This window comes from Ursus maritimus, unplaced genomic scaffold, assembly GCF_017311325.1.
Source record: "Ursus maritimus isolate PB19 unplaced genomic scaffold, ASM1731132v1 scaffold_15, whole genome shotgun sequence".
Lineage (NCBI taxonomy): Eukaryota > Metazoa > Chordata > Mammalia > Carnivora > Ursidae > Ursus > Ursus maritimus.
In genome coordinates this window covers 3982834-4007557 of record NW_024423897.1, presented here as the reverse complement: position 1 = coordinate 4007557, position 24724 = coordinate 3982834, and the positions used below count along the sequence as shown (strand labels likewise).

General features: G+C 50.7%; 1 protein-coding gene across 1 annotated transcript in view; it reads right to left on the bottom strand.

Moving 5' to 3' along the window:
- Nucleotides 1-15207, bottom strand: part of SH3PXD2B (SH3 and PX domains 2B) — a 100472-nt gene extending 85265 nt beyond the window's left edge. The window contains exon 1 of the mRNA XM_040630290.1: nt 14972-15207. Within this exon, the coding sequence (XP_040486224.1) occupies nt 14972-15046 (75 nt within the window). The 5' untranslated portion in view covers nt 15047-15207. The remainder of the gene's footprint in view (nt 1-14971) is intronic.
- Nucleotides 15208-24724: the final 9517 nt, after the last annotated feature.

The following is a 24724-nucleotide window of genomic DNA, read 5'->3' as shown; positions in this document are numbered from 1 at the left end:
AGAGGACCCTGGAAGTCTGGGACTTTCTAAAACAAGGTCAAATGGACCTGGGACCTCCAGGATGGGAGGGAGCTCAGTAGAGAAGGAGGTGGGAGCAAGGGTGGCCGGAAAGATATAGGAGACAGGACAGGGCAAGGAGTCCCGTAGCCAGCTCTTGTCCTGGGTCCTCCCTTCCCTGTTGGTCATGTTGCCTCCTTACTGGCTATCTCCTCCACCACACAGGCTTAGCTCAGGCCCGGGTCACCTCACTTTGGATGCCAGTGGCTGTTCCTGCAAGGTCCTCCTGCCTCTCTGCTCACCCCAGCAGGGTATTTCTAGAACACAGCATCTGACTGGATTCCCCTCCTCCTTAGAGTCTCTCAGTGGTTCCCTCTTAATGAAAAACAGCAGAACACCACCACCAATTTACATTTAATGAGCACTTCCTTCCTCCTGGCCATGCTACGGGTCCTTATTCCCTAACAAGGAAGGACTTATTATCACCCCCATTTTATAGATGGGGTAACTGAGTCGGGAGAAGCCAATGGCCTTATTTAGTTCAGACCAACACAGTCACCAGCCTGGGTTTCTGCAACAGCTCCCTGTCTGACCTCCTGCTTCTAGCAGCCATTTTGGCTCTGCCTTGGTGGGGCTGTGGACAAGAGCTGGACCAGAGGACACTGGGCCCGGATCCAGAGTCTAGATACCAGGCCCCGGATTCAACAAATGAACAGGAGGGCTCGGGAAGAACACTCCCATAATTTGGAAGGATAACTGACACAAATCATTCCTGTCACCCTCCAGTCCCCCAACCAAAGCCAAAGACACGGTAGCAGAAAACTCTAGAAGCTGAGACTGTCTAAATGAGGGTCAGAAATGTGGGGTTCCAAAGAGCCTCCCAGGGAGTCTCACTCTGCAACTGCCAGCTGCTGGGCCAGGGGGGCCCAGGGAAGGCCGGGAGTCTCCCAGCCACAAGGCAAGGCCATGCCACACAGAACAGGCAGCCCAGACTCAAGACAGCAACAGTGTCAACCTCACAGACTCTGAGTTTGACAGACATGGGTTCCAATCCTGGCCATACCATGTCCTCGAGCAAGCTACCTGGCAGCTTCATTTTCCCCATCTGTAAAACAGGGATGCTAACAACAGTATTTCCTGTCTCTCGGGCTGTTGAAATGTATGATTGGGCTAATGTCCGTAAGACGCCTGGTCTAGCGGTGGACATTAACCTCCTTCCATGTAAGCACGTGGGGTTCCTGAGGCCAAAATCAAATCCAGATCATCAGGGTGAACCAAGTGAAACTTATTTGTATGGGTAAAAAATTGACAATTTCATATGGTTCAACCTGATAGCATCCCAGAGGGCTGGAAGATTCCTTCTGCTTCCAGTGCACGAGACTAAGAATTACAGTTACTTTTCTCGTGAGTGTTTACTACGTGTCATGTACTGGGATGAGTCTTCCATTTATAGATGAAGAAGATACGGAGGTTCTGAGAAGTTAAGTAACCCACCCAAAATTGCATAACTAGAAAGTGACACATCTAAGATTCGCATCCAGGTCTGGCTGCCTTCAAAGTGTGTGCCTTAACAACTATGACACAATGCTCAGTCTGGTGCCAACAGGAGGTCATCACGAGGAATCTGTGTCAGCTCAACGATGTCTGTGTCCCTCACCCTAGAATCATGGGACCTTGGAATTGAGGGGGCTTAGGCAGTCATGGCTTCATTCAAGGAACACACTTGGCACCTGTTCTGAGTCAGGCTCTGGACTATGAAGGATTCAGAGCTAGTGGGAGAAAAGAAGACGTCTCAACAGACGACTAGCCCCCACATATGGGCACTGCAATGCGGCTGGTCCACTGGGAGGTTCTGCGTCAAAGCTGGGTGCCCTGGCTGGGTGACAGGCAGAAAGAGGCAAACTAATCTAGGATCCTCCCCAACAGCTGTCCCTACCCCTAAGTCCAGCCTCATCTCGTCCTCCTGGGCTTGGGGCCATGGAGGAGGAAAGAACTTGATGAGAATGTGGAAGGACTGAGCTCTCAGACCCTCGGGACGGCCACCTATGAAAGGTGTCATAAAGGGAGAGGGATTCCTGCACCAGTAAAGTAGGGCAGCTGCAGAAGGGGGTTCCAAGCTTTGTACAGCCAAGGAACCCCTTTTCCTGCAAAAACTGTATGCGATTCTTAATGGTCAGGGTCTGAGCGTACCCTTGGCCAACCCTGTGCCCACGCCCTGCTGGGCTCCTCATCTGGGAGAGACTATTCCGCCCAGCCTCAATTTGAGCTCCTCTGTGGACTTTTCTGCTGGCTTCTTGTGCTTCGCGTATAAGTCCATGAGATAGGAAAAAAGACAGCAAGGGAAGCAGGCTCCCCTCCTTCTCCCTCCCTCCTGGGAGCCTTCCTGCGTCCACCATACTACACTGTTCTCTCCCCTCTAGAGAAACGGGGGGTAATACACAAAAATGTAATGCAGTATAAAAGAGACCGTAACTCCTCACAGCACCCGACAGTCTCGAGGTACCTCCTACGAGGCCGCACCCTACCGCTGTTTCCACTCTGCAGCGGACGGAACAGTAGGGCCGAGGGAGATTAAGTAGCCAGTTCCGTCCAGCTGGCACTACGCCAGCTGATGGCAGAGTCTGAGGTCTTAAAACTGTCCACATGTCCACCACCAGAAACGATGTTTTGGGCTCTTCCCTAGACCTTTTTCCATACACTGAAGTACTTTCTGAAATCGAGATCACATTGTACACATAACTTGTCTTTTTCACTTACATTATATGGTGAGCATTTCCCATTCATTAAAAATTCTTTGAAAAAGCCATTTTTAGAAGACCCTTAATAGTCCACTGAAGGCCATGGATCCTTTATCTAATCACACCTCCATGAGAAACATCAAGGTTATTTTCAACAGCGTTTTAATTACCGCACTGCTAAATACCCAAATATATAAATCTTCCAGGAAAAGTGTTTTAAATCACAGGGGGTGCACCCGGGGCTAGTCCATTTAGAGGATGTTTCTGGATGTGTGATCGTGCCAGAACACCTGAGTCCTATCATTGTGAGGTGCTTATCATGGCTAGCAATGGTGATAGGGACGACGGTAAAGATAACACTAATGGGTAACTACCCAGCATTTTCACATGCTCGGCTCTGCTCTAAACCCTTTACGTGAAACAACCCACCGTAGGTACTCTTCTTACTCTCATTTTTATAGATGAAGAAACTGAGGCACTGAGAAGTTAAGATGCTTACTCCAGGTCACACGGCTGGTAACCAGCAGAGCTGGTCAAACCCATGCCACCTTGTCTTCCAAACCCAAAGCTGGAAACTTCTACCCAGAAGTCTTTGTCTTTCTCTCTCTCTCTCTCTCTTCTTCTTCTTTTTTTTTTTTGTGCCACAGACCCCTTTGACAATCTCACGAAACCTATGGGCCACTTCTCGGAATGATTTAAAATAAAATAAAGAATGCAGGATTCCAAATGAAACATCATACTGAATTCTAATAAAAATGTTTCAAAAACAAAATGGTGACTATAGGTACCCTTCTATTAACGTAATAATGAAATCTAGCAGTAGGTTGAAACACCACAATTCTGAACTAGTAATTGATCTACTTACTACTAGCAGATGATAAATGATCTTTGGGATCCATGCAACAGCTGTAAGGTGATATGAAAATAGAGGGGAATTTCTTTTTTTTTTTTAATTTTTTTTTAAAGATTTTATTTATTTATTTGACAGAGAGAGACAGCCAGCGAGAGAGGGAACACAAGCAGGGGGAGTGGGAGAGGAAGAAGCAGGCTCCCAGTGGAGGAGCCTGATGTGGGGCTCGATCCCAGAACGCCGGGATCACGCCCTGAGCCGAAGGCAGACGCTTAATGACTGCACCACCCAGGCGCCCCTTTAATTTTTTATTTAAATTCAATTTAGGTAACATATAGTGTATTATTAGTTTCAGAGGCAGAGTTCAGTGATTCATCAGTTGCATATAACACCCAGTGCTCATTATATCAAGTGCCCTCCTTAATGACCATTGCCCACTCCTCTCCCCTCCGGCAACAGAGGGAAATTTCTACGGGTGACGGAGTCCCCGGTACCACTAATATCACTGAGGGGTGTTGCCTTCATTCACAGTGGAAGGCATTGCTAAATTAGGGTCAGAGGTTAATGAAAATAAAGATGAACTTTTCCCCTTCCAAGTTCAGGACCCTCTGAATTCTACCCGCATTGAGAACTCCTCTGCTAGTCAGCCTTCCCCCTCCGGAGCACACCTCTCTGTCCCAGTGAGGAAGGGGCCGCCCAGGCCTCAGACCCCTTCCTGGTCCCACAGCCCCACGCCAGGCCCCATCACCGTCCTAAAGCTGTGATGATGTGTTCCAAAGAGATGGTGACCTCCATGGGGACAAAGGCTGCCTGGCTATCTTAGCCTCTCTCCGGCTTGGGGCCAGGCTTGGCCCAGGGCAGACAATAAACCCACATCTGTGCAACGGACTGCCGGCCAAGGGTGGCCCGAAGCCAAAGGCTGCTGATTCACACCTTGGCTGAGGAGGAGGAAATGGTGACGCCACTGCGTGGGTTTCTAGCTTTCTTTGCCAATGCAGTGGGCAGGGGGTCCATGCAATTCTGCTTAATTAAGCAGACCAGAAAATATTATCCTTATGTGCTTTAAGGCAATGTTTCCCTTCATCTCTGGGGAGAGAAATGACTATACCCTTATAGTCAATGATAGGCACCGAGCTGAATGCGATCCTGGGCAAACTATCCCACCTTCCCAAGCCTCAGTTTCCACATTTGTGAAATGGGCTAATAACAGTACCCACATAGCAGACATCAATTGTTTCCACCTGTCCCTTCCTCCAGGAACAGTACCCTGAATCTCCTCCAATGACTCTCTCTCCCGCTACTTGCAATTCAGGGGGACTATCTATCCCAATATCTGGCCCTTGCCTGGCCAAAGGATGGTCAGGTGATCTGGCTGGGCCAGTCGGACTCTCTCTTCCTGGAACTGGACTCTTGAGTGGCCAAAGGACTGAGGGATGGAGCAGCTGCCTGCCTCTGGTGATGCTCTGATGTCCCCTGGCAGCTCCTCCTCCCGGGGTGGCTCCAGCTGGCCAGGTCCTCCCCCCACCCCCTTCTGCCAGAGCCATCTTGCCATACATTCCCTACAGCCTAAGTTAGCCAGCTTCGTGTCTATTACTTGCATCTCCCAGAGGTGCTGAGTGGATTCAGTGATATAAAGCATGAAAAGCCTTGAGCACGTAAGAAGACTCAGATACGTAACACCCATTCCGTAATAAGGATAAAAAATTATTATTAAGGCTTGAGAACAAAACAAGTCTGGACTTATTTAATCCTTCCCAAACTTCGGAATTCCTACTGGCGCTCACAGTCCCTTCTAGTATTTCCCTCCCGGCCCTCCCGCCCGACTTCATCTTCGTGGTCTACCGACAGCCCTCCTGTGGACAGGTGCTCTCTCCCTGCAGCCTCCCACGTTCTTGTCTCTGCTCTGCCCCCTCCCTTCTCCTGTGGAAGGCCTTTCTACCCATCCAGCCCACGGGAGGGCCCCTGGGTATCAGCTCCCCAACTATTCCACTTACTTCCTCCTGGACCCCTCTGGGCCCAAGCCCTGGCCCTGGCCCGTGTGTACTAGGGCTGTGCCCTTCTTGAGGGCGGGGCTCGTACCTTCTATTCTTTTGTGGCTGTTGGCCCACTCAGGAGCCCCTGGGTCCTTCCGGCCCCCACCTGTCAGGCTTCATCTCCATCACTCAAATCTCTCCTGCTTCTTTCAAACGCACCACATACCCGGGTTTCCGCTTCTTTGCCTTCCTGTTCTTTGCCTGAAATCCCCTTCCCTTTCTCCACTTGCAGCATCCCTCCCTGGCTTTGTGATCAGCCTCGGGTCACCTCCTCCATGCTGCTCTGTCCATGCTCAACTTCCCCAGAACCCAAGTGCACAGGCTTCCGCTTATCCCCCTAAGTTCCAGACCAGCTCGGAAACACCCTGTCTGCCTGTCTCTCTCAGGACACTGGCCTCGCTGAAGTCTGAATTCCTGGTCTGTGTGTCTGTAGATCGTCCCTGCACTTCCAAGTGCCTGGCCCCTGGAGGGATTTATATTTGCCCAGTGAATTCTCAACAAACACTGTCACTATTATGAAGTCCAAAGCCTTCTTAGTTTTTTTTTTTTTTTGAAAGTGGTGGTTTTTGTAGAATTGCCAAAGTACAGGGTGCCTGGTAAGATCCGAATTTCAAATAAACAATGAATAATTTTGTAGTCGAAGTATGTTCCAAATATCACGTGTGTATCTGAAATTCCAATTTCACTGGGCATCCTATTAAATTTGGTAAATCTGGCAACCCTAAGCCCTGGGACGGCCTGAAACAGGCCTGCAGAAGCAGGGGGTGGAGCTCTGCCCACCTGCACACAAGAGATGCGCCACTAGGTCCCTTTCCCTTCACCTCCCGAAGAAGGCCCTGGGCTCACGGCCCGCCTGCAGGTTTGCATCGGAGCCAGCAAGTACGGGAGGAAAACACCCCAGAGTTTGGAGAAGGGGGCGGAGGAACGAAGGACACGTGACAAAGGCTGGACCAGAGGAGTGAGCCCCACTAACCCCTGCCCACAGGGCCCCACTGTGAGACACAGCTTCCTGAGCCCTATTACATCAGCCAGTCCCCATGTCACAGCAGGGGGCAGTGAGGCCTGCTCCACCCAGCGTCCGGCTAACCCTGCTGACAAGGGCTGTGGGGAAGGGACCACAGGGCCCCAGTTTCTGGGCATTACCCCAGGCCGGGAAGCTCCAAGCACAACTGTCCCAGCAGCACTGTCCTCAGGCATTCTGCACAAAGGCTCCTTTAATTTGCAAAGCCACCAAAGCCACTCGCTTCCCAGAGGAGAAGGCTCAGGGCCAACAGCGAGTGAATGACAGAATCAGACTAGAACTCGGTCTCTGAGTGCGGAAGCCACACTCAAAACCCTCCAGCCACATGGCCTTCTTACTAAGCCTCATCTTCTCTCCTATGGCCAGCGATGGGTGCCCACGACTCACTGCCTGCACCCACCAGGCTGACAGGCTACTCAGCCAGTGGCTCTCCTGCTTGCAGCCGCAGTGACCCACAGCTGGCCTTCATCTCCAAGGGGAAGGAGAAAACTGAGTCATGCAAAGCAAGACTGTTCCCCCTAGCACAGCCCGTTCTCCCAGGGAGAAAGCATGCCCCATTTGCAGTCAGGAAATGAGTATCCTAGATATTCAGAAGTACCATGAATGGTGCGGTCCCCTAGTACTTTTCTGGCAGTGTGACAGCCAACTGGACACCATGCTGACCCCCGGGCACCTGCGGGTGGGCTAACAGTGAATCCAGAACACCCAGGGAGCGGGGTGAGGGGCATAGCTCTAATCTGGACGACCCTTCTCGTGCCCTATGACCTCGGCGCAGAGCACAGAACTCAGGCCTGCCGTTCTTTCCAACCCTCCTCAGCTGCGGGCGTTGGGGGAGGAGAATCTGGACCCGCTGAGCAAGCAGCATTTGAACTCGGAAAAGCATCTGCTCGGGCCTTCCCTCGAGGTATTTTAAACTCATTTCTTTCCACTCCGTGGGCTCTCGCACTGGAAAGCCACATGCAGAGACCTCCCCCTCTGCAGCGGGAGTGGGGGAAGAGGCTCGGAGGCCAACGCCTACCTCGGGAGGACAGGCTCTCTGAGGAGCTGGAGAATCCCACTGCTTCGGGACAGGATGGGGCAGCAGGATGTGGGAACCTGGCTGGAGCCACCCGCAGCTTGGCATGGCTTCTTTTTGAAAATGAGCATTTGCTGTTTTTTTTATTTTCACTAAAAACAGGAATATGTGTTCACTGCAGAACATTTGGAAAACAGAAAAGCACAGACGAGCAAAAAAAAAAAAAAGTGACATATTTTATCAGCTATATTTCTGTGCTTACACAGACACATATTTTCATCCTTCATTTGTAATCAGGTGGGAATCAGCCCTAGCGTGTTGTTTTGCAAGCAGCTTTTACTATTTAATATTCCCATGACGGAAGACAGAATACATTTTTACCATCTTGATGGTATCCTCGCATGTGGATATAGTACATTTTATTTATCTTGTTCTCCACTGATGGGCGTTTAAGTGGTTACAGACTTCTTACTATCATAAACGTTACTATGTTTGTACGTTCCTAATATAGCTCAGAACGATGGAGCCCTGACTATATGCTGGGCCCATTTAATCCCCCCATCAGTCCTAGGACATTGGAACTGTTACTATGCCCATTTTATAGAGGTGCAGAGAGGATACGTCATTTCTCTGACGTCATACTACTGGTAGGTGGCAGAGCAGGGATTTGAACCCAGATTGTCTGGTGTACTTTCTGTGCTCACCAGAAGCATGGAGGGACACAGATTCAAAGTCTGAACTAAAGTGACGTGTAAGTAATCTGAAGATACGATAGCTCCATCCGCCTTGATCTTGGGCCAACTGCAGAGGCCCCGAGTGTAAGGAGCAAGCTGGGATCTCCTTGCATCCAGGGGCCAGAGGGATCAGGGTGATGCAATGCAACTGATAAGGCCCAATGGTTTTCAACCAGAAGAAAGCAACAGCCGCTAAAAACCACCACCAACAACATACTTGAGGGGCCTTAATGCCTACCTAACGCACTACTCTCCGAGACACGGCCAGGGCGCATGACAAGCGCCCACCTCCAGGGTGGGTTGGAAGGCTCAGTCTTGCTGAGGGCCTATGCCGGCAGCTGCAGGGTGTCCAGTCTGGGGCTGGCACCCCATATCCGCCTCTTGAATGAAAGAGCATGGAGAACACGTAGCGTGGCCTCGCAGCAGCAGGCAGGAAGAGACGCAGATTTGGGTCCCGGCTATTATGGTTGTCAATATTATTTTTCATGACTACTACCACTGATTAAGTGCCTTTTATACATGATGCGTCAGGCTGAATATTGTGCAACACAAGTTATTCTTCACAATCACCCTATACTTGTAGATAAGTCCTATTACACCCTCCTGCCCTCATTTTATAAACCTGCGGGTAGCTCGTCTACAAGGTCACCCAGCCCAAAAGTGCTTCAGAAGGACTCAAAGCCAGTTGTTTTCATCATGAAAGAAACGTGCTAGTAGCTGGCATTTACCCCTCTGGCAGAAGGCACGGAGTATAGATCGAGTGTATACATTACCCACAAAGCACACAACAATGACTTCCTCTTAGGAGGAAGACACTGTGCTCATTCCACAGATGCAGAAACTAAGGCTGGCGGTTGCGTCAGCCAAGGCCATGTTTATCTCCAACACCCAAGTTTGCTGCCCTGCCCTGCATGTGTCTGCAAAAGAAGGGGTGCCACGTAACTGGTGGCTGGACACAGAATGCAGCTAATTTGGGCGGCAGGCTCACACCTTGTTCCAGACCACTGAGCTCGCCAGCCAGAGGCCTCCTATAGACTGAGACGAGAATGCTAGTAATACCTAATTAGGGTGTGATCTACCCTGCAAAACTCAACAGCTCAGAACAGTGACCCCCAGGCTCTTAGAACCTGGCAAATGGAGAAGGGAGGTTTCAAGGCTGGTGGCATTGGATCTGCCACCCCATCACTCCAGGGGCGCAATCAACCCAAAGCTTCCTGGGGCGAGAATGATGACGGCTGGCAGCTGCCTGTGCTGCATCCCTCCAGGCTGAGGGAGCAGTGAGATGAGGGAAGGGTCAGGAGGGGGTAACCGGGGTCCAGAAGGTAGGTGACACACCCGAGGTCACCTGGCATAGGGGTGGGATCATAGTGCTATCACCTGGCCCACACCACATATCCATCCGGCACCCTCCCCATGCTGCCACTCCTTGCTGTGTGATCTCAGGTACACGCCTTCCCCTCTCTGAGCCTCTAGTCTCAAGGGGAGAGTGGGAATGCTAAGGTAACTACTAGAAAGATTAGAATCTTGCCTGTGTAAAGAAATCGTACCAATTACTAGAAGACAAATAATTCAATATACTGAGAAAGGGGCAAAAGCTACAACAGGTAATTCACAGAAGAGGAAATGTCAATGGCTGATGGAGGTAGGAAAAGACGCTCAACCAGCGAGTGAGCAGGGAGAGGCGAATGCCACTGCACGATCCTGTTCTGCACTCAGTGGACTGGCTCCAACTACAAAATCCGACCATTCGCGGTGTTGGCAAGGACACACAGCAAAGGGAGGCACAGACACTGCTCCAGGAGAGAGAAATGTAAAAGGTGACAATGCACGAGCCTCTAGACCCAGCGACCCCACCTCAGGTACACGTGCAGGAAGCAGCTGCGCAGACCTGAACTGCTGGGACACCCCAGAAGTTCCCAACACGGGCCAGAAGAAAGAGTGGTCATTCCAATGGAGTATTAAACAGCAGTTAAAATGACCCGGGACACATGTATCAGCACAGATCTCAAAAGGGCAATGTTTTTATATAGTTTTAAAACATTCAATAAAAGATTTGGGGCAGTGTTAAAGAGGTAAAAACACTGAAAGGTGCATAGGGCTGGGGCAGGAAGGGGCCTGATTGCAGACAAGTCCCAGGGATTTTTTGGGGGGTGATGCAAATGTTATAAAACTGGATTGTAGTGGTGGTCACGCAGCTTTATAAATTCACTAAAACAATCAGCAAACCACACACTTAAAATGAGTGAATTTTATGGCTTGTAAATTATTCCTCAATAAAGCTGTGAGAGGAAGAAAATCCTAGTAGATCTAATAGTCTATTTTTTAAAAAAAGATTTTATTTATTTATTTGAGAGAGAGAGAGCATGAGCAGGGGGAACGAGCAGAGGGAGAGGGAGAAGCAGACTCTCCGCTGAGCAAGGAGCCTGATGCGGGGCTCGATCCCAGGACCCCGGGATCATGACCTGAGCCGCAGGCAGATGCTTAACTGACTGAGCCACCCAGGCGCCCCTCTAATAGTCTATTTTTAAAAAGTACATGGGGATGACAAACACCAAATGCAGGACACCAGTTCATTTTGGGGAGGGGGAGAGTTAGGGAGGGTACATAGGGGTTTTGCATCTGCTATGTTTCTTAAAAACCAAAAATAATGATCTGAAACATAGCCAAATATGAAGCTGTGACAGAGCTGCATGGTGGAGAGTTATTTCATTTTATGCATTTGTATATTTGAAATAGTGTTGTGATGACTAATTAAACAGAGCCTAATTCAGTGCCTGGCCCACAACAACTGACTGAATTTCAGCGATCACGATGACTGCTGTTATAACTGCTACCACCACCATCTTGCTCCTCTTAACATCTAAAGATCTCAAGACAGAGCAAGCCAGCATCTCTTGGCTCCTGCAGACAGGGACTCTCTTCTGAACCCAAGGTTTCTGTATATCCCATTTCACTGCAGGAAAGGGGGTGATCCTGTAAAACCTCCAGGGAGCACTTCCTCCTCCCCTCAAGCCAGAAGATGACCCAGCCAGGGAGAGTCTCCCCAGGGCATCACCTTTGAAAGAAAGCCCCTTTCCATTCATTCTGAAAGCCCTGCGCTCTGGGGAAGGAAAGGTGCTAGCACAGAAGGGGGGCAGCTCCCTGAACCTTCAATCTCCCTGCTTCTGACAGAGGGGGGCAGCTCCAGGGGAGTCTCTCTAAATCACAATATCGTTGATATCATCCATAATAATCCCTGCCCAACTGTTGGGATCTCAAAGGTCCTGGGAGCTTCTGCCCCTGCATTCTCCAGACCTGGCCTGTGGCTCTGGCCCCGGGTCCACTGATGATTGCCTGTGCCCAGAAGTGAAGGAGGGTGGGGCTGGGCATGGAGAGGATGCTGCCCTGATCACGGAGATGTCATTTCAGGTGGAATAGGTGACCCAGCCCTAAGCTCAGGCGCAGTTCTCCATGACATCCACAGTACCTGTGAACTGTTCCTTCTAAGGCAACTGAGTGATGAAGAGGTGGTGGCCAAGGTAGCTGCAAATGGGGAGAGGGGTGGTGGAAAATGAGGGGGCATGGCTAACAGAATTCTCCGTAACTGATTTGTATATTCTGACACAGTGGTTGAGGCAGGGGGTGGGGGGTAGGGTGGTGTGGTTTTAAACTCCTGGGGGACATGTCTGGGGATATTTTGGGTTGTCACAATTTGGGAGGGGGACGCTACTGGCACCTAGTGGGTAGAAGCCAGAGATGTTGCTAAACATACTACAATACTCAGGACCAGCCCCCCCCCCCAACAAAGAAGGATCTGGCTCAAATTGTCAAGGGTGTTGAGGTTGAGAAATTCTGCCCCAGAGGGAAGGAACAGCATTTACAACTTGCAGATTATAGAAGATGGAGTTCAGAGAGATAAATCGACCAGCCTAAGGTCACACAGCAGGAAATGGCAAAGCTCAGGACTGTCCAACTCCCCTTGCCATGCTTTCTCTTCAGGGTGGCTGGGTCAGGTTCAGAGAGGAGGATATACCAAATGGGATGAAAGTCTAGGCCCATACCAATAGCAGCCTCTGTGCCCATTTCTTCCAGAGTGATGGGGTGGACATGTCTTGAGAACAGGAGAGGGAGGCGCCGGTAGTTCCTGGTGGGTTCAGGTCCCCTGCCATCATGGCACTCCATCTGTCCTGTTCCTACGGATGCCTCAGGCTTCAGTTTAACCCATCGCCCCTCTTCATCTGATGAACCCAAAAGCCTGGATACAAGGGAGGAGGCCCTCCTGAGTCACAACAGTGACTAAACCCACATGCAGAAAAACAAGTTTTTGGTGAAATCCCTCCACACATGACTTTGGCACATTCCCAATCAGAGTGACATGGACACCATGGAGCAGGGAGGCAGGCTCTAACAGCTACAGCATGCCAGCCCTGGTGTCACGTGGTCCCTCCCCCTAGGAAGTGGGCACCATCATCCCCCAGGTACAGATGAGAAAACTGAGTCTCAGACAGGCTACACAGCCACTAAGTGGAGGCCAAAATTTGAACCCAAATCTGTATTTTAACTCGTCTCCAAGGGGCCCTAAAAAGTGATGGAAAGCTAAGCAGGATGCTCCCTAAAAGCTGCAGAAGCTTCAGAAAGCTGGCGGGGATGGATCTGACTAAGCAGAGAAGGAAAAGCCACAGGGGGATCGCAAATGAAGGCAGGCCTCCCGGTCCTTAAGGGGACGGTGCTTAAGGAAACTCTGAAACTATGGGATCTAGGAAGTGGTGGGTTCTAGGTGGAACACCACTTTTTGGGGTCCCACAGACTTGGACTGACATCTTGGCTCTGCCCGTGTCTGTGACCTCAGGCCTAGGACCTCACTTTTCTGAGCCTTAGTCTCCTCATCTGTCAAATGGGCTCAAGAACCTCTGCCTCATATGCATGTGCTGGGAGCGGACAGGAGAGGGCGAGTGGATGGTGACGCCCCGTTAGTGTGGCTGCATTTATTCTCGTTCTGCCAGCTCACGGATTGGGTGGGAGGATGGGGTGGGAGCATGGAGAATTTTAGACTTCCTCTGGTTGCCATGTTGGTGAAAACTGTCTTCATACCAAAAAGGCAACTCAGTTACACACTCAACAAGCTCAAACAAGAAATCAAGATTTGGCAGCATTTGAAACAAGTGAACAAAAAGGAAAAAAAAAAAGGACAATTCAGCTCCGCTCTGGAATCAAAGGAAACTTCACTCTAAAGATGCCACAGGTCCAGGAAATAGCTTCCCACCGCCTGGCTAAGGGCTGAATAACTGGCTGCCCGGCCAATAACAATACGGACTCACACAGCACACCCTTTCTCGTGGAGAGTGCAGAGTGGATTCCGGCTATCTCCTTTCAGGATTTTACAGGCTATTCACGGAGGTCATGTAGATCTGCTTTATAAGAAAGAGCCTCTTAGGAAAATAGACCCAGAGAAGACTTGCAGGGAGGCCAAGGAGCTGAGTTTAGCCAGCCAACGCCCTTTGCTATTCATTGTTCTACACTTCTTTGTTAGGATTTTTTCCCTCCCTCTTGCTCTTTTTTCCTTCCTGGTTAACTTCTCTGCAGCTAGGCGCTGCCACTGCCCCCTTCTCACCACCAGAGACACCACAGCCCCCTTCCGTCCAGTAAGAAGGCCTCCCCAAGGCCTTACCTGGGCCCAACCTCCCACAGACCCATTACCCCTCCACCCAAAACCTCTGAGGTGGTCCCAGGGCCCCTTGAGCCCAGATTCAGGTCCTAGACTGCTGCAGAATCCATTCCCCATCTGGGGGTCACCGCCTGCCCTGGCACACCTTCCAGAGGCAGGGAAGGCCTGAATGCAGCTCCATGTTCTAGAACCTGCAGCTTCTTTGAGCCTCAGCCTTCCCATCTGCAAAATGACGCTATCGGCCCATTTTCTCAAGTCCTCACCAGCTCTAAACAAGATTCTCATTTTACAGAGGGAGGTACCAGGAGAAAACTTTCCTACATTTTTAAACAGAAGTTATTGGAGAAAGAGGGCAGGGACTTTTTTTTTTTTTTTTTTTTTAACCTTTTCACGGTGCAGGCACTGAAAGGATCCATTCTCAGAGACGGCTCCGGCCGGATCCTCCAAAAGGACGGAGCCAAACCTGGCGATCCCTAGAGGGGCTACCTGTGGCTAGGCACTGAGGGTCTGGGTGCCTCCGGACAAGGAGGAACAGGGCAGGCGCCAGAGAACAGGAGCTTCTCTCTCTGTCTCTTTTCCCCCTCCCCCTCTTTCTGTCTCTCTGTCCCTTACACTGGCTGGGGCCAGACTTTTCCACAGATGGACAGGAGGAGTGGGGGAGACAAGGGGGAGACGGAAAGGAGGAGAGGAGCTGCAGAGGGGCGAGCAGGGGGGCGAGGCGGGAGGACGGGAAAGAGGGGAGGAGAACCGGGCAAAAGAGAGGAGGGGGAGGGGGAGGAGCTGGGAGAGACCCGGGCACGCAGCAGCAGGGCAGAGGGGGGAGAGAAGGGGAGGGTGGGGAGAGAGCAGACGGTTCGGAAGTTTTCAGAGCCTGGGGGCTCTCGGTCGCCCCCGGCGGGGCACGGACTCGAGGGGGCGTGGGGGCCGCGCGGCACTCACATAATGCTTGTTGGGCACCCGCCGCTTCTGCACGTCCAGCACCTTCACCTCCACGATGCTGCGCCGTGGCGGCATGGCCGTCCTCCGCGGGACCAAGCGCCGGTGCGGGGGACGCGGGTGCGGGGGGCGCGCTGCCACGGGCGGAAAGCGGCGTGCCGAGCTCTATCCGGAGCCCCGGCAGATCACGGGCCGAGCACGAGCCGCCGCCGCCGCCGCCCTTCGCTCCGCGCGCCCTCGGGCCCGGCCCGCCGCCGTCCCCCGCCCCTGGCCCGCCCCCCGGCCCGCCCCCCGCGCCACCGCCCCGCCCCCCTTAAAGAGCCCGGCCCCGTTCCCGCCCCCGGCGCGCGGACCCGGCTAGCCCACGTCCGGCCTCCGCCGCGCCTTTGTCCCGGCGCCCTGCGCCGGCGTCCAGGGGAGGGGACGGGCGCGCATCCGCCGGCCAGTCACTGACTGACCGGTCAATTCATTCCCGCACTCGCTCGGCGCAGGAGCCGCGGTCCAGCGCGGGATCTGAGGGCCAGGCTCCCGGGTTCAAATTCCGACTCTGCCGCTATCTATCCCGTGGCCTTGGGCGAGTTGCTTACCGTCTCTGGGCTCAGTTCCTTCATCTGTAAAATGGGCCTGCTACGACCGCCTGCCAACCAGGGCTGTCCTCCTCATGGGAAGATGCATGTGAAGCCATTGGCAATGTCTGGCCACGGTATAAAGTATTGGCAATTTTAAACCCAGACCCAAGCCTTGGGGATTCAGGGAGTAGTGAGAGGCCAGCAGCTTGTTTTCCTAGGTGTACACTCTGAGAGATGAGGAGAGAGGGAGATAAAAGTCGCAACAAATGCAAGTACAGTATAATTGCAACAATAGTAGCAGAGCGGCGTACTAGGGTGGTGGAGATGAGCGTAGGGCAGATGCGTGCTTGGAACAGAGGCCACTGATTCCCAAATGTGGAGCACTTCCTCCATGCCAGGTGCAGTGCCTTCTGCTTTTCTGAAATGCTCCTCTTGAATGCTCAAGACAACTCTGGGAGGAAAAGGCAGTTGGCCCATACTACAGAGGGGATGACTGAGAGCAGACTCCAGACTCACAGAACTGGTAGAAAGAACCCATCGCTGTCTGGCTCTAGGCATATTTCACAAGCTAAGGTGGCTGGGGCTGTTTCACACTTCTTCATCTAGTGCCTCCTAGCCCTGGCTTGGCTCAGAGTCATTTTCAGGTGGTGGGCGAACAAACGTCTGAATGAACGTACACATCAGCGCATGGATGGGAGCCTGGCCAATGTCGTCCTGCTAGGAAGCAGGGGCTCTTCCCAACAAACTGCATTGCTCCGGTCTAGGCCTGAAAGAGCCCCGTGCTCCTTCCCACCCCGGATCCAAGGTCAGCCTTCAAAATACAGTCCCGGTCATCCAGGGGACGATGCTTCCCAGCGTCCCGGGCCAGGATCCTGGATAGTAGGGTGCTGATTCACTTGGACCCACCCCTCCATTTGCCCCTCCAACTTCCTTGCCAGGTTTTACCACCCTGCTCTGGCCTCAAAGGATGGCCTGTATGGATTTCACAAATGGGCTCCCTGTACTCAGCTTCTTGTTGGGCTTGGCCAGTGGGAGGCCCTGGCAGGAGACTGAGGGCACAAGAAGAGAGAGGTCTAGGTATAATTTCCTGAGTTCTCTCCCTGCGGGGTTGTGCTTATCAAAGGTGGCCTTCCACACACCTTCTCCCTCAGGGTTCCCGGAACCACTTTTTTTCCACTAAGGGTATTAACAGTTTCACTGTTGAAAGTCTTGGGTACTGCACCATGCCCTCTGGGTTCCCCAAGCCCTGCCCACACCTTTGTAAGTGGGCTCTTCAGTAAACTTCTCTGGTGACCGTGTTTGAGGGAGACATCTGTCTCATGCCAGGACCCTCACTAATAGCATTTCTGCAAGGCACATTCTTTTGAAGCGCAATCGCCAGTCAAGTGACTTGGAAATGTCCAGTATGTGGAAGGCCTGGCTTTTCTGTTCTTTTTACCTCATCCTCTGAATGAGCCAAGCCTTCCTAATAAGGCAGAACCACAGAAGGCAGACGCCAGAGGAAATCTGTGAATCAGCCAGCTTCCTTGGTTTTCCCAGAAGGGCAATGCGACCTGGCCGCGTTGTACACGAAGCGGCAAAGTTGGGTCCTCAGCCCTGCTGGGCTCACCTCCTCTGCTGTGGCAGGCGTGGCCGGAAGTCAGACTTTCCTCTCACCTGCCCGTAGCAGAAGATGCAGTACTTCCCCCTATCTTCTGATGTGTAAGATGGGAAAGGAATAGCCACTGGCCTCATTGGCTTGTTCTGGAGTCTAAATGAGATAATACGTGTAGAGTACATGTATTTTCATTGTTTTGCTATTAGCTGATCTGAGACAGCTAAACATCTCCCTTTAAGTGCATCCAAATCTCAAACCTAATTTTAATACTAACCCTGCCATGAACTACATCCACTCTTTCCCAATCCTGATCCTCTTTTTAGCCCCTGATTTTGTGTCCAGTCTCAGCTCCCACCAGTTGCCTCTGTTCTTCCCACATCCCCAAAATAGAAATGACTTGTTATCTCTGGAAGGAAATATATTCTGCTTTATCCTATCTGTATATCCTAGGGTAAGCGATTCATTTCCCCACCCTGTCTGCCAGTAACCTCTTATTCAGCCTTCAAAGCCCAGCTTGAATGTCACTTCCTCCAGGAAGACTTCCATCCTAGATATATAATTGCTCCCCCCCCCGCCCAGCTGTCACCATGCCTTGTCAAAGCTATTATTACCTTCTTATAGCTCTGATTCCTTTGCCAGACTCTGAGCCCCCAAGGAGCTGGAATGAGTCTTATTTGTCTCAAGTCCCCCAGGATCTGGCACAGACTAGCATTGAGAGGCCCTGAGGAAATGCCTATGGGATGAATGAATCCATCTCCATCTCCTTAATTCTAACCTAAGTTCTCTCCAGGGCTGGGCTTGCTTTTGTCCCTACCCATTCCCCAGGGACCTCTTCACACCAAGCTTCACTGTGTCCACACTCCTGGGAACACTGGCATTTTCCCTGATCGGGGTGTGAAGAGAACAGGGCAGAGAAAAAGGTAAATTTGCTGCCTTAGCTGACTTCATTCTTCTGAATTTCTGTTCTAGAAGTGCATTTTGCAAGCTCGAGAGCTGCAGACCATAGAAAATCAATGCTGAAGCCGACAGACCGCAGAATTCCATATGGCAGGTTTATCTGGGAGGGGGGCTACACATTCCAGGGGCATTGAGTCTATCAGCCTGGATTAGGTTCTGGTCTTTTTGTGATTTTTGATGTCTGCCTGACTGTCAGGCTGTACTTCTCCCAAATCCTAAGTCCCCAGGATGGACAGCCAGACCCAGGGAGCTGAGGCCCTGCACATTTTCTTCCTCTCTTCATCAACTGTCTGAGATGCAATCAGGTCTCTTTCCAGAACAAAGGCAGGGGACTTTGAAAAGATTCTTCCCTCCAAGACTGTGGTCTGATTGACTGGCACAGCAAGATGCTCGTGATGAACACAGCTGAACCTATAAATGGTCAGTGGCCGGGCACGTGTGGTCCTGTGAAATAGATCATGGGCTTAAGGAAGTGGGCCTTAGAGCAAAGTTCCAGGTACCCAGGCTTCAGGGTAGAGCTTTGGGGGTGGGGAGAAGCTTGAGTAAAGTTACATTTCAGGGGCTGGAAGAAGGAAAGCACAGCTTCCTTCCATCTTCTCCCTTTGCCTCGCTGCCATAATTATCTTCCTCCTAAAAGGAAGCTCTTCCCATAATCTTCCCCTGCGCAGAAACCCTCACTGGCTCCCACTGCTCATCGATGTTCATGTGCTAGAGGTTGGCATTCAAGGCCTCCGCGATCTGGATCCTTTAATGCTGCTTTCAGCCCTACCTGCTTTGTGTTTATAAATTGTGCCTATATCTGTCTTTTCCCCACTTTGTGAAGGAATGTGTGTGTCTGATCACCTACCAGGTGCTACGTATAGCGCCAGACATTCCACATCCATTTCTCTAGCTAATTTGCCCAAGAAACCTGCAGTGAGTATTATTTTTCCCATTTTCAAGTGAGAAAAGCAAAGCTCAGAGAAGTTGCCCGGCCTCATAGCACAGAAAAGTGATGAAGCAGGCATCTGAACTCAGACCCACTTAATGTCCTTATAAAAGAGATTCCAGAGAGCTCCCCCACCCCTTCTGCCATGTGAGGACACAGTGAGAAGGCAGCTGTTTTGTGAACTAAGAAGTGGGCTTTTACCACACTCCAAATCAGCACGTTGGCTTGGAATTCCAGGCTCCCGGAACTGTGAGAAATAACTTTCTGTTGTTTATAAGTCAGCCAGTCTACGATATTGTTATTGTAGCCCAAATGGACTGACACTGCCAAAGTCATTCTCTGTCTCCAGCTAGATGGGTCTTTAGAAAAGGCAGGTTCATGGGGCGCCTGGGTGGCTTAGTCATTAGGCATCTGCCTTCGGCTCAGGGCGTGATCCCGGCGTTCCGGGATCGAGCCCCACGTCAGGCTCCTTCGCTGGGAGCCTGCTTCTTCCTCTCCCACTCCCCCTGCTGTGTTCCCTCTCTCGCTGGCTGTCTCTCTCTCTGTCGAATAAATAAATAAAATCTTAAAAAAAAAAAAAAGAAAAGGCAAGTTCAATAATATCTATAAAGGCCAAGGCCTCATCATAGTCAGGCCCCCGCAGGGTCTGGCTTCTGCTGTCCTCTGGGCCCCATTTCACCCCCTCCCCCTGACACACTCCCCTCAAGCCGCTCTGGCCTTCTCTCCATTCCTAGAATATCCACCACGGAGCACACGCTGTTCCCTCCTCCTGGAAGGCTTTCCCCTCAACTGGCCCATTCCTGTCCTTCAGGCCTCAGTTTAAATGTCATCTCTTCGGAGACCGTCCCTAAAGTAGCCCCCTCCTCTCTCTCCCACGTGCATTTCCTTCACGGCACTGGCGGCTGCTGCGTGCTCTTATTGGTCTCTCAACAGAGCGTCAGCTTCATGAGGTCAGTTCGGTCCATCTCAGTCGTTCTCTGCAACGCCAGCACAGCGCTCATGAGCTCGTGGTAAGTAAATAGCTGTTGAATGAATGGATGGCTTTCCTCTCCCCGAGAAAAGCAGGGCCTCTTTTTCCCCACAGTGTCTGGACCTCTGGCAACTGCTCAGCAAATGTTTGTTGAGAGAATGGACGGATGAACAAATGGAGGTGTGAATGTGTGAGCAATCACGTTGATCGTAGAAAGGGTTTGGGCTACATTTCAGGTTAATGGGCACCTATGCCGGAGACCTCTGAGGGGACCAAGCCTGGTGACTCTCGTCTTGTTCACAGAGCCTAGAGAAACTTGCAGAAAGATATTAAAACGTAGAGGTCACCTGTCCTTGAAAAGTGTCCCCAAATCAGACTGCGTGCGTTTCCTCATTCAGCCACAGGGTGGCAGCCAGCTTGTCACTGCTGCCAGGGCACCCCCTGCCCCACACTCTGGCCCCAGGTGCAAAAATTACTGTTTGATCATCCCCAGTGCTTCCCACACCCCACATTGCCAGGTGAGTCTAACTGCTTGGTTACCCTATAAGTTTCTTGCATTGAATATGAGGTTATAGTTCAGCCTTGCCTTTTCAGATGAGGTGTGTCAGAGCATGATCCCGAAGTGCAGGTAGACCAGGGAGCCTAGTTATGCATTCACTAGTATTTATTTACCGCTTGTATACAAGTATTTATCACTTGCATACACAGTACTTATTGGATTCCTAATATGTGCCCGGCATTGCCTGAAGTGCTTAGGATACCTCATTGAACTAAACAGGAAAAGATCCTTTTTCTTGTAACACTCACATTCTCGCAATAAACATAAGAAATAGGGAAATTGTATAGCACGTTAGAAGGTAAAAAGTGTTAGGAGGAAAATAAAAGTAATGCAGGCTAGTGGGGACTCGGAGGCTGAGGGTCAGGAGAGCAGGAAGCAATTTTCAATAGGGTGGAACAGGTAAGCTTCATTGAGGAGGTGACTTTGAGAACAGACTTGAAGGTGAGGCAGTGAGCCATGCCTGTGCCTGGGGGAAGAACCTTCCAGTAGGAGGGAACAGCCAGTGCAAAGGCAGGAGCATGGCTGGCATGTCTAGGAACAGAATGGAAGTCAGTGTGCTTGGAAGGAAGCAGGGAAAGGGAAGAGAAGCAGGACACATGGGGTCAAAGAGGTAATAGGGTACTGACTTCCAGAGGGCCTTGTAGGGACCATGGAATGCTGGCTTTGACCCTGAGGGGCAGTGCGATCTGATGTATGTATCTGATGGCTCCGTCTGCTAGAATGAGAATAGATTCTAGCTCTCAGGGACACATGCTTGGATCGCAGTCTTCCACCCCCTATTCAGAGAGGGTTATGAGACTTGCTTGGGCATTGAAATGTGAACAGAAGCATAGTGTATCACTTCCAGGCAGAAGGGCCAATAGGCAAGTTCACCCGTACTCTGTGCCTGGCAATGCTCCAGACGGCGGCTGCTCTGCCAGCCTGGCTCCCGGAGAGATTATGATGATGCTACGGTCTGAAGGTGACCCCCACCCCCCACATTCATAGGCTGAAAACCAGCCCCCAAGGTGATGATATTAGGAACGGGGGCCTTTGGGAGGCAGAGCTTTCATGAATGGGGTTAGTGCCCTTGCGGAAGAGGCCCGAGAGAGCTCCCTTGTCCCTTCCACCATGTGAAGACACAATGAGAAGACTCCAACCATGTTGGCACGCTGATCTCAGACCTCTCAGCCTCCAGAACTGTGAGAAATAAATTTCTGTTGTTTATAAGCCACCCTATCTATTGTGTGTTGTTATAGTAGCCAAATGGGCCAAGACAGACGAGCAGAGCCCTTCTCCAGGTCTGTGCTGAATGTGAGTGTGGAGCAAAACCATTGCTGGTTAAGTGGCTGGGCTTTTTGGTTTATTTGTTACTGCAGCATAACTTGGTCTATCCTGACTGCTGCTAGAAGCAAGGAGTGATGGGGAAGACCCGCTAGGAGGTTACTGGAATCATCCAGATGAGATGATGGCAGCTCAGACCGGAATATTGGCAGTGGAGTTGCTGAGGATGGTGGATTCTGGATACGGTGAATTTTATCCTGTTGGGTGCTGGATATTTTTATATTCATATAAACACTGTTATTTGGAAATAGTTTGATTCTTTCTGATCTTTATGAGCTGCATTTAATCTAGGGTTAATTTTTCTCCACGACTGAGGCAAGATCCTTCTTAGGTACCTAAATGATCCTGAGGGCATTTAGAAATGGGTGGGAACCTCATTGTGGAGTTTGCTGCTCTTGCTGTTCAAGAAAGTCACTCTCCCTACCCCTGTGTGAGCTCTGTGTACCTTTTCCTCTATTTTTAAAGGTGGTTCTTTGCCTGAGCTTGAGTAGTTTCCTCATGTGCATATGCTGATAAATTATCATCTGAATACTCAAAGGGGACCCTCTAGATCTCTGGAATTTTCTCTAAGAATCTTTCTTCTAATACTTTGTCCTGTAAACTCTAGCGGCCTTGGCTTCCCTACACTCCCAGCTTCTCTGAAACTCAGGGAGGCTCCCAAGTTTTCTCTGTCAGCTGTGGTTGGGGCATCATAGGGCTCCCCTTAATTGCTTCCTCCCTCTCTGGAGTCACTGTCTTTGTTGTTGATGTCCAATATCTCAACTGCCATGGCGTCATACATCTTATCCCACTTTTTAGTTATTGCAGATGGGAGGGTAAATCTGGTCTCTGTTAGTTCATCTTGACCAGAAGCCCTGTATTGCATTTTGATACTGAAACAATGCAAAGGATTGCCCATCATTCATGAAACAATGCTACTGAAGGCAAGAGAAATTGCCTGATCTCTTCACATGGTTGAAATCGATTTCAAAGCAATGAGAGGCTCATGTGACCTCTTGGCAGCCTAATTTTCTCCTTTTGGTAAGACATCAAATAATGCTGTCTGTAGTACCTAATGGCATTTTGGAGTTGATAAAATATAACATTTCATGGTCCGTGTCTGAGGATTGCAACACCTGGAATCCTATGGGTCTATTTCTGTGGTCTTTTGTTTCTGCTGTTTCTAGTTTATTTTTGTCTTGTCTCCTCATGTCTTCAATCTTTTTCCCCTAGACATTTTATTTGAGAAAGTATTTGTAGAAATAGTTTGAGGCCTAACATGATATTAGCTTCCTTCATAAACGATTTTGGGGTTCCAGGCTTAGTCCTGCCAAGTCAGCCTGCAGTCAATCCATGGCTGGCTTCCTTCTGATTCATGCTTATTCCTAGAAGGGAGCCTACAGAGTCCCAGCCCAAAGTAGGGACTTTATGAAGGTCCCTACCTCTGGCAGGGATTCTAAGCTGTGCCCAGCTAGCACCTTGAACCTGACAAAAGGGCAATTGGTCACATTGGCAAATACCTCCAGAATAAGACTGGCCCTGAGTTCTTTGGTCACCAATCTGGGTTCCTGGCCCAGGACACATATATTATTATATCTTTGATGTTTTTTGAGAGATTTAAAAATATGTCCAGCTTAAAAAAACTTATAGTACTATTAACCTACCATTAATATCACATTTGTATTTTTGTTAATTTGCTTATTTACACAAGTATTATATTGCACTTACCTTGGGCCAGGCACTTCCAAGCACTCTCTATAACAACTCAATCCTTACAGCAGGACTATGGGGTAGATACTATTTTTGTTCCCATATTGCAGACAAAGAAATTGAAGTACAGAGAGATTCAATGATTTGTTCAAGGTCTCACAGCTGATGAGGGGCAGACCCAGAATTTGAACTGAAGCCATCTGTCTGCAGAGTTCCTGTGATCATGTCCATGGCTGCATGTGAATTTGTGGCCACAATGGTGGGCCAGTCTTCTGCTGGCTGCCCTGAGAAGGTCATGTTTAAGCGGAGAACTGATGGATAAGTAGGACTCACCGATCCGAGGATTGGGTGGCAGACCACAGGTCCAGAGACGGAACATTCAAGGAATGGTGGGAAGGCGTTTGAGATGCTTTCCCTCCCTTCTCCCAGAAGGATGACTCCTCAGTTGGGCCTGTGGGATCAAGAAACCAGTCACCCGAAGCTCTGGCCACTTGGTGACACATCTTTGAACGGCTCCCCTCCTGTCCCTCCCTCCTACTCCCTCAATCTCAGTCTCCAGCCAAGTGCCTCCTTGGCCTCAAGGTCCACTTTCCTAGGACCCCAGGCTGGACAAAGGCGTCCACTCTGGAGCTGTGAGGCGGCCTCTCCTGCTGGGGCACTCATCGGCAGATCACGTGAAATGGCAGAAAAGGGTCAGACAGACCTCCCGAAAGAAGCAGGGATGGGAGTGGACACAGAGTCCTGGCTTCCTCTCAAGCCTGGGTTCAGAGTCCTCTGGAGGCCTGACTTATCTCTGTCCTGTACTTGATCAAGACACCCAGTGTTCCCTTAGTCCCCCTTTGTACTTAATCCAATGTAGTAGGTATGAAACTGAGGCCACAGATGTAGGTATCCAAGAGAGAACTGATTTCTTAATTTCCTTAAATCGACTAATTGTTGACAGTCTCTCACCTGGCGGGTTGTTGGGGAAATTAATCTCAGCCACTCTCGAGGCAACCCCTCCCCCAGGCTCTAACAGGGCAGCTTCTTTCCAGCCATCGTATCCAGCCATTTTTGTGAATCTGCCCATGGCTCTAGCCCACATGGTCCTTTCGTGTCCCCTGCTCAGCACGTCCACACTCTGCTAGGGGTGCCGGAACTCTGGGGGCGCTTAGAGGACGCTGC